The sequence below is a fragment of the Mus caroli genome, unplaced genomic scaffold, assembly GCF_978045245.1.
Source record: "Mus caroli unplaced genomic scaffold, Mus_caroli_1 scaffold_13, whole genome shotgun sequence".
Classification (NCBI taxonomy): Eukaryota; Metazoa; Chordata; class Mammalia; order Rodentia; family Muridae; genus Mus; species Mus caroli.
The window spans coordinates 8,275,425-8,288,245 of NW_028227268.1; the positions used below are offsets into that span (position 1 = coordinate 8,275,425).

The 12,821-nt window shown below is 52.4% G+C and overlaps 1 protein-coding gene and 1 long non-coding RNA gene across 6 annotated transcripts in view; one reads left to right on the forward strand and one right to left on the reverse strand.

Annotated features, from left to right (window-relative positions):
- LOC110304422 (uncharacterized) overlaps positions 1–11,163 on the reverse strand; it is a 28,801-nt gene extending 17,638 nt beyond the window's left edge. For 2 of the 4 annotated variants that reach the window (XR_002379081.3, XR_002379078.3), the window contains exon 1: positions 11,007–11,163. This is a non-coding gene — a long non-coding RNA (uncharacterized LOC110304422). Of the gene's footprint in view, positions 1–10,846; positions 10,920–11,006 lie in introns of those variants that run through there. The other 2 variants (XR_015044931.1, XR_002379079.3) reach the window with 1 other exon arrangement.
- Positions 1–12,821, forward strand: part of Sdk2 (sidekick cell adhesion molecule 2) — a 277,776-nt gene that overhangs the window by 178,767 nt on the left and 86,188 nt on the right. For both annotated transcript variants that reach the window (XM_021175806.2, XM_085829438.1), the window contains exons 6-12: positions 4,403–4,514; positions 5,451–5,641; positions 5,758–5,841; positions 8,966–9,160; positions 9,965–10,081; positions 10,852–11,019; positions 11,849–11,951. In XM_021175806.2, the coding sequence (XP_021031465.1) occupies positions 4,403–4,514; positions 5,451–5,641; positions 5,758–5,841; positions 8,966–9,160; positions 9,965–10,081; positions 10,852–11,019; positions 11,849–11,951 (970 nt within the window). The remainder of the gene's footprint in view (positions 1–4,402; positions 4,515–5,450; positions 5,642–5,757; positions 5,842–8,965; positions 9,161–9,964; positions 10,082–10,851; positions 11,020–11,848; positions 11,952–12,821) is intronic.

The following is a 12,821-nucleotide window of genomic DNA, read 5'->3' on the forward strand; positions in this document are numbered from 1 at the left end:
TACACCCTCGCACACACAGTTCTGTTATTGATCACCTCTCTTTCTCTTCTCTCAATACCTCTCAAGCCTAGAGCTTTACGAAGCCATACTCTCATCTCCAGCAGCTAAAGGCTCTGCCTTATCCCCCACGGGCTGGGCATGGGTATCTCCCTCAGGGAAGAACCCCTGAGACCCTACAACTCCCACTTCTCAGTAACCCCAGGGTCTGACACTCAGCTGTGAGGTGGTAGGGACAGTTCTCCTCAACATGGGTAAGCTGTTGCCAGAAGTACCATCCCTTCACTGAGCACCTACTACGTGCACCTACCTACCTACTATCTGCACTCATGCTAGACCAGTTGAGCCACCCCACTCCAGCCTCCTTCCAACCCTCAGCGTCTTTAAGTCACCAATGAGACTTTCCTTCCTAGGAGGACAGATCCTATCATCTTCCTTTGTTGGGAATCCTCCATTCCTGATAGCCACCAAGTAAGATGTGTTGAGGAGGAGCCTAAATCCACACTGCGCAGTCAGGTGCAATGATTTGTTTTTTCAGTACTAGGAATCAAACCCAAAACCCACAAATCCTAAGTAAGGGAGCTATACCTGATCTGTGTTCCCTAGCTGCTGCTTTTGAGTCAAGATAGAGTCTTGCTAGGTTACACAGGCTGGCCTTGAAGTCTCTACCTTCTTGCTTCGGCCTCCCAGGTAGCAATGACGACAGGTTTGCAGTACCTGGCCTAGCTCTGGTGGTGATTTTTTTTTATGAGAGGGTCTCCTATAGCTCCAGCTGATCTTGAACTCAATAAAAAGCTGAGGATAGCCTTCAGCTCCTGATCTTCCTGCCTCTGCTTTGTGTACCCTGGGATGATAACGTACCACCTTGTCCCATTGTTATAGTGAAGATCTCAGTGTGTAGCCCTGGCTAGCCTGGAACATATAATGTAGACCAGGCTGACTTTGAACTCACGGAGATCCACCTGCCTCTGCCTCCCAGGTGCTAGAATTAACTCTGAGCCACCGTGCCCACCATCATACCCTACCTACCTCTGCTGCCTCTCCCGGGTACCATGTTGGGAATTGAACACAGAGCTTCCTGTGTGCTAGGCAAACACTCAACCCAGCGAGCTATGTCCCCAGCTCCAAGTAACAGTTCTTATTCCGTATTTGTTCCTGAGAAAGCAGGGAGACTGAGCAGAACACAGTCACCTGTCTAGATCAGCCCCAGACCACCTGGGACAGAGCAAGCCTCAGGCCCAGGCTCCCCTAAGCCCCAGGCCTATCCTCTTGCCCTATACCAAGGGTCCTCAGCCACCATGGCTCGCCTCCAATCCTGTAGGCTGCTACCTGGATCTGACCACATGCTCCGGGGGGAGTCCCAGTGTCACACTAAACAGCCCCTCCTTATTTAATCTCCACCTCCCCATAGCTCGCCTTCCTCCGGGCTGTCTGTTTATCAGGCCAGCAGCACCGGCTCAGACTCTAACAGTCTGTCTCCTCGGCGTGGCCCATTAATCTGGGCCATGGTACCTGCGCGCAGGCATGTAATAAACAACTTAGAGCACACGTTTATGGATCCAGCTATATCAGCAGCTTTCAATCCGATCGCACTTTATGGCACCTACATGAGAGTTTATATTGTTGCAATTACTCTGCTTTATACCGCCTTCTTGCCCGTTCATTTTCCTTTATTTTTACATTTTATCCCTGTTCTTCCTCAGCTGTTTCTAACAAGGCCTAGAGCTCAGCCAGGAAACCTGCCTGGCGCCAGCCAGAGCGGCTCACAGTGGCTGCGAGGGTACTTGGCCCACAGAGGATCATCACCCCCACACTGTCACCTACACCTGTGCAAGCTGTCACAGAGGGCTCTCTCTAAGGAGCCCTGGAAGGAAGCCAACTAGAGAGATTTGTAGTCACACTAGAAAAAAGTTCTCTCCGGGTGTATTTTAAGAGCCGGGAAGAGGTGCAGAGTGGATGATGAGACTAGAGGCAGTGCTGGGCCGATGCTGGTCCAGCAAGAGGAGCCAGGCACCTCTGAAAGAGCCTAGAGTACTCAGAAAGGCCATGACAAACTATCCTGTCCACAGCAAGGGTGTTGCTTCTTTGCCTTTTATTTCACAAGCCCGTACGCAAAAGCCCTCTTTCGTTTCATCCTGTATCCCCGGAGGTGGGCAATGATGGTGACTGCACCATGGTTCTTCAGTGACGGGAGGGCGTTTGCACACACCTACCAACCACCATGTGGCTGTTCCCTGCTTGAGACATGGTGGCCGCCAGGACTAAACATCAGCTCAGAGGCTTGTAACAAAGCCGTATGTCCAGCCTTAAGCTGCATTTATTGACGCCGTCACGGGTTCTGAGTTGGAGACTTAAGGTCAGAGAGTCGCAAGGCAGGGCTGGCGAGGGTATGGCTCCTGACTGGGACACAATTACCTGCCCACTGTCTGTGTCCTCGCGTGGCTGAAGAGGAGAGGAAGTGGGGGATCGGGGAGAAGGAGAGGTGGAGAAAGAGAAGTAAGGAGAGAGAGGGAGACAGGGAGGGAGAGGAGGAAGGGAAGGTAATACAAGAGAGAAAGATGATAGATAGAGAACAAAGAGCCAAGAGATATAGAGAAGGAGGCAACTGAGAGAGGGGAACGGGACAGGAAGTGAACAAGAGAAAGAAGCTGAAGGTGCTAGTCCCATGGTGGGGACCATACCCCACAGGCCTAGCCAAGTCTCCTCAGCTTCTACACTCTCACCTCCAATGCCATCATATCAGCATTACGGCCCCAGAATATGACCCACCAGGAGACACAATCCAGCCCAGAGCCAGCACCTTCTCGGCCTCCGTGGCAACACCTGGGCTGGCCCCTTTTGGTCAGCATAACAGCATGCCACCACAGGGAGGCCTGTCTTAAGAACAGACTCTCTCATAGGTCTGGAGATAAAATCTGGCATCAAGGAGTCTTGAGGTCCCCATTTCCCCTCGGGAAGCTCTAGGGGGTCTCCACAGCCTCTTCCACTCCTCAAAGCCGACATCCTCTGCACTCCCTTCTCGGCTCCAGTCTCCACCTCTGTCTTTGCTCAGCTTCTCCCCTGTGGGTCTTGTATTGGAGTCCCTGGCCCCTATGCAGAAGGATGCCGTTCCCATTGGATAGAGCGCCTGCCCCCACTGCAGTGCGATCTCAGCTGAGCCAGTTATGTCCACAAAGACCCTATTTCTAAATAAGGCCACATCCACGGCTGCCAGGTGGACCAGAGCCAGGGGAGGGGACTCCTGGGAGAATTCCCTCCCTGAAGAGATGTCAAAGTCTCCCCCCTCGTTATAAGGCTAAAGTACAATTCCACCAAAGTTCCCTCCCCCCACCCCAGGTGTGTTAGGTGCTTCTCATTGCTCCAGTCCAACACTTTGGGCAGATGGGTTCAGAGGGAGAATCTAAACGGCAGGCAGCTGGAGCAGAGAGCAGAAAGATCATCACATCTTTTAAACTCAAACATGAAGCAGAACAAACTGAAAGGCGAGGGAGGCCACACCCCCTAAAAGTTCCATGACCTCCCCCAAGCAGCGCTGCCCACTGAGATCCAAGCAGTCGAACCTATGGGGGACATTTCTCACTCAAACCCCCACACCGGAAAACCAATGAGTGTGCTAGACCTATTCACAGAGCATGGGAGGGTTCTGAACGTGTGTTTGGGGACCCCGAAGCAGCCATATTGGAAAGCCTTCACCCAACATGGATGGAGGTTTTCCTATACCTTGTAGCCTCTTTCAGTTAATTTTCCCAAGCCTGTAGATGCTACCCACCACCAAAGATCCTGACCCTGAGGCCTCCTGAAATTTGCTTAATTGCAAAAGATGGCAAGGAGGACTAGTCAGGATCTCAGTCCAGTGATTCTCCCTGCCCCTTCCTTCTCAAAGGGAACCTCAAATGTCCACGGACTTGATTCCAACCGTGTCGTACACCCAGCAGGTGCAGCTGAACTGGGGAACATGGCAGCTGTTTCGGTTGGAGGACCGTGTTTTCCAACAGTGACTATTCATTGTAGAGAGAGTGTGTGGTCTGGCATGGGGGCAAGGATGAAGTAGATCAGTGAGGTAAAACTTAGGCGAGAGAAAGGGTTTTGAAGGTAATGGAACCGGATGGCAGTGGGTGGAGGGGCGTGGCTGGCTTGCGTGTGGGAGGGGCGTGGTTGACCTGCGTGTGGGAGGAGTCAGGAAGAGGCCTTTGAGAGCCAAGGACCCCCCCCCCAGAGTTCCCCTGACACTTCAACTCCTGAGCAGAGGAAGAAAAAACATCCCAGATCTGTCCAGGGAGCAGCTGTGGGACTTCCCATACAGCTACCTACTCTGTGCCTTAAGGAATAAGGTCTCCTTGTGCCCCATGGGCAGGCAGAGACGGGATTTCTGGCTCCGCCCTCCTAACACGTCACCTCTTCTCAGATGTTGGGGGACCCGCTGACCCCATTGCACCAACCATCATCATCCCACCCAAGAACACCAGTGTCGTGGCTGGGACCTCAGAGGTGACCATGGAGTGTGTGGCCAACGCCAGGTAGGTGGCGCATCTCTGACTGATCCCTTACCAGAGCTGTAGCCGGGAGCACCATCGTCTTTGAGCAAAGTCTAGCTGTGTGGTGAGAGCTTGACCTAACATGACCTAAGTGTCAAGAGCTTACAGCACAGAGAGGGCAGGCAGTCTGCCCCAGTCACCCAAATGCCCAGTAGCAGTGATGACTGAAGCCAACTTCCCCACAGGCCCAGATCCCTGCCCCACAATGCACCTCAGTCTACTCATCTATAAAGTGGGTATGACCTGGCACACACCATACCAATAAGGCATTCAAGGAGAGTACTGACCCCAGCCTGCCCTGCCTGGGTAATCTATAGAGAAAATGTCAAGTGAAGTGCCATGATGGAATTAGACTATGGTCCCAAGGTCCTCTGAGGATTTCAGGGCAGCCTAGCCCCCGTAGCACTGTCTGTGAGAGCATGCTTCACAGAGCTCAGTCTTGTCACAAAGGCGGGAAACTTGGCCAGGATGTGTGTTCAAAGCCTGAGAAATCCTGCAGCCGAGCTCCTGCCTGGGTTTCCCACACTTGCATACCCATGGAGAACCTTTTTCTAGAAAATTCTGAGTGCCCCCACTCTACTTAGGGAGGTCCATCCTTAGAAACCACTAGGTGTTGGGGAGGAATGTGAGAGCAAACCAGAACCCTACTCCCATGATGCTCAGCAAATAACTTAGGCCAGCCCCCAGGCTCTCCCAGGGCTGTGTGTGCAGTTACCATTGTGTCCCTGCCCCGTTGGGAACATTCTCCATGACTGACATTCATAACCACCCAGAGCCACTACACTTGCCTCCATTCTACAGATAAGAGAGCTAGCCACGCCAACACCAACTCCATCCCTGCTCCTTCCCACACTTGCGCATCCCCATGGCCCTTCCAGACGCCCTTGACTAAAAGTGACTGCCTCCCTCACCTCGTAGGCCTCTCATCAAGCTGCACATTGTGTGGAAGAAGGACGGGGCTCCACTCTCCAGTGGCATCAGCGACTACAACCGCAGGCTCACCATCACCAACCCCACGGTCAGCGACGCCGGCTACTACGAGTGCGAAGCCATGCTTCGCAGCAGCAGTGTGGCCCCCGTCACCCGGGGCGCCTACCTCTCGGTGCTGGGTGAGTCCCAGCAAGTTCCCAGGTTCCTCCACTATGGGAGAGGGAGGGCACAGCAGTGTGGGCTACATATGAAAGCCGTAAGCCTCTAATCCTGTCTCCTGCTCCTTCCCCTGCAGAGCCACCTCAGTTTGTCAGAGAGCCTGAGAGACATATCACAGCCGAGATGGAGAAGGTGGTGGACATCCCCTGTCGAGCCAAAGGTAACACAGAGGCATGTGTGCATGAGTGGAGACCTTCGACCCCTCTCATCCCTGTTGGGGGTTCTCCAAGCCCCGCCTCCCTCTCCAGACCACATCACTAAGCAGTGACAGGCTGGCTAGGAGCTGGCACCCAGGAAACAAACAGCCAAATTACCGTAATCTCAGACTGCAAATCAACCCACGTAACTCCAGAGTTACAAATGAGCCCAAATTACCGTAATTTCAGGACAGGTGACAGACCCAAATTGCCCATAATTTGAGAGTTGTAGACAATGTCGAATCACCGTTTTGCCAGCATCCGCAGACCTGGTGTGTCTCACCTGAACGGGTGCCATCCACTCAGCCCATCTGAGAGGGGAGGGGTACCTGGCTTGGTCCTCACCCCCTGCTAGTCCTACTTAGCCCACTGTCACAGTTTCTGGTCCTTACTACCTCCATCCTGACAGAGCTGAGCCTGAAAGGATAGAGGGTTAAAAAGGGCTATTTCATGGAGTGTGGAGACTCAAGCATCCTAGCATCTAGTGAGGCAGGAGGATTGCTGTGAGTTCCAGGCTGTCCGGAGAATAGGAAATCCTGAGCAAAAGATCTGATGTGGCCCCAGTAGTGTAGGGAGACTTGTGAAGCCACAGCTCTTCTGAGACCCTTACTCAGAGGCCTGTGGGAGCAGAGGGGCGGCAGATAGACACTGCTGTCACATAATCTCAGCAGGGTCTCTCGTTCTTGGCTGCCCAAGGGGAGTGAGCCAGGCTGACTTTACAGAGGGACCACATAGCCCAGCCTTACATATTTGCAAAGAGAGGAAGAAGCCAATAAACAAAGGTGCCTTATTTCATCTCATTCGAGACGCCATGAGCAGTGAGATCTGCCATTATTTTATGTGCCACTAAGAAAGAAACAAGGCTGCCAATTAAATCGTGACATGCTGTCGATTGTGAGCCACACCCTGGCCCCCCATTGCATTGCAATGAATAGCAAAGAATTGCTGTCATCCAATGGATGAAACACGGGTGATGGCTGAATGCAGGGTGGAAGGGAGCTGGGGGAGGCTGCAGAGCTGTGTAGAGCACCCCTGGGGAACTTCAGTTTGAACAAAGGCAGAGAGGCAGAGGGTGAACAGGAGCATGGGAAGAACTGAGGGACACCTATGAGGAGAGAGAACCAGGCCAAGAGATGGAGAACTCCGTTTTCCTTTGTGTGCAGACCTAAGATGGGACATAGGGGGATCTCCTGAGGAACAGAGGCCTCTCTGCGTGCTTCTCTACCTGGGCTCCATTGGCAGGGACTGAGTATGGCTCTTGGAGGTTAGCACAGGATACAGAAGGATGAGTCAGGCATTGCAGTAAAAAAACTAAAGACACACACCTGCCATTCTGCTCAGGAGGCTGAGGAAAGAGAGTTGACGTGAGTTCAAGACCAGCCTGGGCTACAGAGCAGGGTCTTGTCTTGAATATATAATAGTAATAAGGAGGGGCTGGTGAGATGGCTCAGTGGGTAAGAGCACCCGACTACTCTTCCGAAGGTCCAGAGTTCAAATCCCAGCAACCACATGGTGGCTCACAACCATCCGTAACGAGATCTGGCGCCCTCTTCTGGAGTGTCTGAGGACAGCTACAGTGTACTTACATATAATAAAATAAATAAATCTTAAAAAAAATAGTAATAAGGAAGGAGGAGGGGGAGGAGGAAGAAGAGCAGGAAGAAGAAAGCAGAAGAAGCAGGCATTGAGGAAGCCAGGGATGGAGGGTTTGCTCAGTTGATAGTATTTGGATAGCATCCCCAGCACTGTATTAACTGGGCACGGCAGCACACACTTTGTAATACAGTATTTGGGAGATACTGGATAAAAAACAAAAGTCAAAGCTATCGTCAGCTACATAGAGAGTTCAAGGCCAGCCTGGGATATGAGCCCCTGTCTCAAAAATAACAATAAGGTCTGGAGATATGGCTCAGTGGTTAAGAGCAATTATTGCTCTTGCAGAGGACCCAGGTTTGACTTCCACCACCCACATACATGAATCGCAAACACCCACAATCCCAGATGTCCTCTTCTGAACTCTGTGGACACCAGTCACACACGTGACCCCATACATGTGTGTAAGAAGAGTACGTACACACATGACAAGAAGTGCACTTTAAAATAATAATCATAATAGAGGCTGGAGAAAGTTCTCGGAGGTCAGGAGTTCACACTCCTCTGCCGAGGACCTGAGTTAGTTTCCAAGCAAGCACTCACATCAGGAAAGTCACAGGCAGCCACCTGGAGCTCCAGCTCTGGATGGGACGGATGCCTCTGGCTGCCTCAGGCACACACACACACACACACACACACACACACACACACACACACACATACATACACACATGCACGCACACACAAATTAAAATGAAATATTTTTTCTTCTTTCTTTTTGTTTATTGTTTGGTTTTTTGAGACAGGGTTTCCCTGTGTAGCCCTGGCTGTCCTGGGTTTTTTGAGACAGGGTTTCCCTGTGTAGCCCTGACTGTCCTGAAGCTCTCTCTCTCTGTAGACCAAGCTGGCCTTGAACTCAGAGCTCCTCCTGCCTCTGTCTGAAGTAACTCAGCAGTAATAGGGACAGATGAGATGACTCTTTGGGTAAAGGTGCTTGCCAAAAACCCTGACGGTCTGAGTTCAATCCCTGGAACCTACACAAAGGTGGAAGGAGAGAAATGACTCCACAGCGCTGTCCTCTGGCCTCCACACACATGCCCATTCTCGTAAAAATAAACAAGAATGTGAACAGTAATAGTAATGATGAACCTTCCCTCTAAAAACTTCCCGGCTGGCCTTGAACTCTCGATATAACTGAGAGTCTTATAGTCTTATAGCCTTGACTTTTTTTTTTTATCCAGTATCTCCCAAATACTGTATTACAAAGGGTGTGTTCGGCCATGCCTAGTTTATGCAGGAAACTGAGTCTAAGAGATTTCCACTTTCTGAAAAATCTCTACTCTATCCCAAATTTTTTGAGACTTTTAAAAGAGCATAGTCCATAAAAAACGATGCCTATGAGAACATCCTAGAAAACAAGGCAGCCTAGGACCTCCTGCAGACTCTGGCCTGGGATGGGGCAAAATGGCTGACCATGGTCCTGTCCTTCCACAGGGGTACCGCCTCCCTCCATCACCTGGTACAAGGACGCTGCGTTGGTGGAGGTGGGGAAGCTAACCCGCTTCAAGCAGCGCAGCGATGGCGGCCTGCAGATCAGCGGCCTGCTGCCCGACGACACCGGCATGCTCCAGTGCTTTGCCCACAACGCAGCTGGCGAGGCCCAGACCTCCACCTACCTGGCCGTCACCAGTAAGTGTCCTCCCCTGTGCTGCCTCTGAGTGAGCCTCCCCATGAGTCACAGCATTCCTCCACACTCACTGCTGGTAGGGTGGACTGACCTGCACTGGGGTGGGGCTCTGGGGGAGGGGGGCTGTCCCATGTGGCACCAGCTCCTCACAACCCCTCAGCACAGCATCTTGTCCACCCTGCTCACTCATGATCTTCTCCGTGGGTCCTGGAGCCATTGATGCTCTTGGAGAAAAGCCAGTTCCAATTGATGTGTCTGCTGACCTCGGGTCAGAGGAGTCACCCAGGGTTCCGGAGACCCAGCACAAAGGCAGCTGTCAGCTGCTCGTTCTCGCACAAACTGGTGCATGTTCAATGGAGCTCAGGTTCCACTGAGTTTGTCACTGAGAGTGTGAGCTTCCCTCTGCATCCTCAGTTTCCCCTTAGTGGATGTCTGAGGTTCCAGAGGGCAGACCTCTCTTGACGGGTACCTGGGGACCTCTTATGAGCCTCCCTGCAGAAGGCCCTGTAACACCAGGGCCAGATGGTGGAGTGGAGGGGAATCTGTCTTTTTTGTGGGCTCTAAGATCTTAGCCCCTAAGCTGGGCGTGGTGGCGCATGCCTTTAATCCCAGCACTCGGGAGGCAGAGGCAGGTGGATTTCTGAGTTCGAGGCCAGCCTGGTCTACAGAGTAAGTTCCAGGATAGCCAGGGCTACACAGAGAAACCCTGTCTCGAAAAACAAAAACAAAAAAAAACAAGAAAACTTAGCCCCTAGCTGGGGGTCTTCCTAGGTATCGCTAATGGATCCCACTGCCTCCCCTTACAGGCATTGCCCCTAATATCACCAGAGGCCCCCTTGACAGCACGGTGATTGATGGCATGTCGGTGGTACTAGCATGTGAGACCTCAGGGGCACCACGGCCTGCTATCACTTGGCAAAAAGGTAGGTGGGATGGGCCTTCAGAGGGCTTAGTCATGTGAAGAGTCTAGGAAAGCCTTCCACTCTAGGTTCAGGAGTGAGCAGGATTGTGCTCCCCCTGTGCAGCTGTAAAGGCTAGACACTGTGCCGCCACCCATCTTTCACAGCCCACATTGCTCTTCTCTGTCTCTGTCTCTGTCTCTGTCTCTCCCAGGCCAGACCCAAGACCTCCTATGTCCCACTGTAAGAGGTCTATCTGTCCCGACCTGGTAGTATCTTTATGCATCTGCCTGTCTGTCTACCGATCTATCTGTGTATCTCTATCTCTGTGTCACGCCTCCCCTGCACCGCCCCGCCGCACCCTTCATCCATCCCTCACCTCCTCAGCTTCCCTGAAGGTGACTCTCTCCTGAAGCATCCTGCCCTGTGCTGAGGTACCCGTCATCACCTCAGCTTGTGTCCTGCCTCCTTTCCCCAGCCCAAGTGCATCTGCCCCCAGGCCCTGGCTGGCTGGCTGGCTGCAAGCAGCCACAGCAGACAGATTGTGGCCTCATCTGGTGAAGGGCAGACATGGTGATGGGTGGAGGCATGGCAGAAAGGGTGATAGAAAGAGTACGGCTGCCCTGTGAGCTCCAGCTTGTCACCAAGTCCCAGCTCAGCCTGTCACTTAACACTTAACAACTCATTTAACATGTCCAGAGATGGGTGGGTGGCTGAGACCTTCCAATGCTGGAGCATTTAGGGCCAGCATCAAGGTTTCATCTGAATACCCATAAAACCCGATGTCACCTCAGGGGAGCGCATCTTGGCCAGTGGCTCTGTCCAGCTGCCTCGCTTCACACTGCTGGAATCTGGCAGTCTGCTCATTAGCCCAACCCACATCTCGGACGCCGGCACCTACACCTGTTTGGCCACCAACTCTCGGGGAGTAGACGAGGCATCAGCAGACCTGGTGGTGTGGGGTGAGTGACCATCCGTAGGGGTGGGTCGCCAGCATCTGTACTCCCATACTGTGTTGCTGACACAACCAAGGCTCTTCCTGTCACAGGGATGATGACAAATTAACTCAGAAGCCAGGAACCAGAAGGAGGTGGCCCTGCCAGCAAGGCCACTGGATGGAGAGGTCATGCCACGCTCAGCTGAGTCCAGAGAACTATAAAAAAAAAAAAAAAAAAAAAAAGCTGTCTTGTGTATTTTAGGGCAGAAATCAACACAGGGCCAGAGAGTAAATATTTTTGGCTCTGCGGGCTAGACAGTGTCCATCAGGGTCCCTCTCCTACCCTTGTGCTGCTGAGAAAGCAGCCAAGACATTAGTGGCATGGTGGTGAGGCCCATTGAGGTGAGCTTGTCTGTTCAGTATGCCACCCACCATTATCAGCCTGGAGAGAAGCCAGCAGATCTCTCAAGCCTTTTCCACTTGAGGTGTGCACCCCAGACATGCAGGTTGATGGACACACCTCTCCAGACTGAGCCCTAGGGCCTCGAGTGAGTAGTTGGCTGTCACCAGGAAGCTGGCCTGGTGGCTCTGGTCACTCTCAGTTTGCAATTTTCGTTCCTTCTATGGCACCGAGTCCACACCGTGTTTGTGGCTTCAGAGAATCACAGTGTCCCTGGGACACTTTGTCCTTTCCACTCTCCTGGGACTTTTATTGTGACATAAACCTGTCAACATATGAGGTCATCGCTCAACGTCTCCCAGCATCCAGATGCGCAGCTCCAGCGTGTCCCTCCCCCGCCAACTATGGTGCCATCCCAACATCCCTGTTCACTAAACATATCCCTGTCTTACAGCCCGGACACGCATCACTAAGCCACCCCAGGACCAGAGTGTCATCAAGGGCACCCAGGCCTCCATGGTGTGTGGAGTGACCCACGATCCCAGAGTGACTGTCAGGTACTCCACGCAAAGGGGGAGGGGATGCTTATAAGACAGGATGGCAGCATCGGGGAATTAATGCCATCTGTAAGGCCGTGCCTCACCTGGGGGGCTATGTCCAGAGCTGGATACAGGGCTGAGATGGGGAAGAGGCTTGGTGCCTAAGGACCATGCTGTGTGAACCGTGTTGATGCAGAGTCCTGAGGCAGGAAATGGAAGACAGAGAAATAGAGCAAGGAAGAGGACTCGGGGGTGGGGGAAATGACTCAGAGCTAAGAACACCTATATGTGTTAACCATGAAGACCCAAGTTCAAATTCCCGTACCCCAAAGCAGGGCACAGCTGCATAAATACCTCTAACCCTAGCTCTGTGGAGAGGCAGAGACAGGATGGCTGGAGCTTGTCCCAGACTTCTGAGGTTCAGTGAGAGACACCGTCTTAAGAGTACGGAAGGAAATTACAGACGGGACGCCTGACATCCTCCTCTGGCCTCACATGCTTAGCACGCAGATATACACTTCACCATACACATATTGTGCACATATACTAGACAGGAAGAAAAGGGGCAACAAGAAAGGAGGGAGGCGAAGAGGGAAGGGGAAAGGGTGTTTAGAATAAAGAGGTGGACGACTCCTGCTGCGTGCTCCCCACTTTTTAAATCCCCTAACTAACTTTGTGTGAATGAATTAGTTTAAGCACCTATTGTAAAGTCTTCAGGTCTTATTTTAATATTCATAGTGGAGCTGTCTGGGCAAGAAGACACAGAGGTGATCACGGGGATAAGACAGGACAGAGGATGACCCCGTCAGAGGGCGTGTAAGGGAAAAGCTTGAACAGAGGTTGCCTCCTGCCCCTGTGGGAAAGCCAGGACCAAGAGCTCATTGTGGG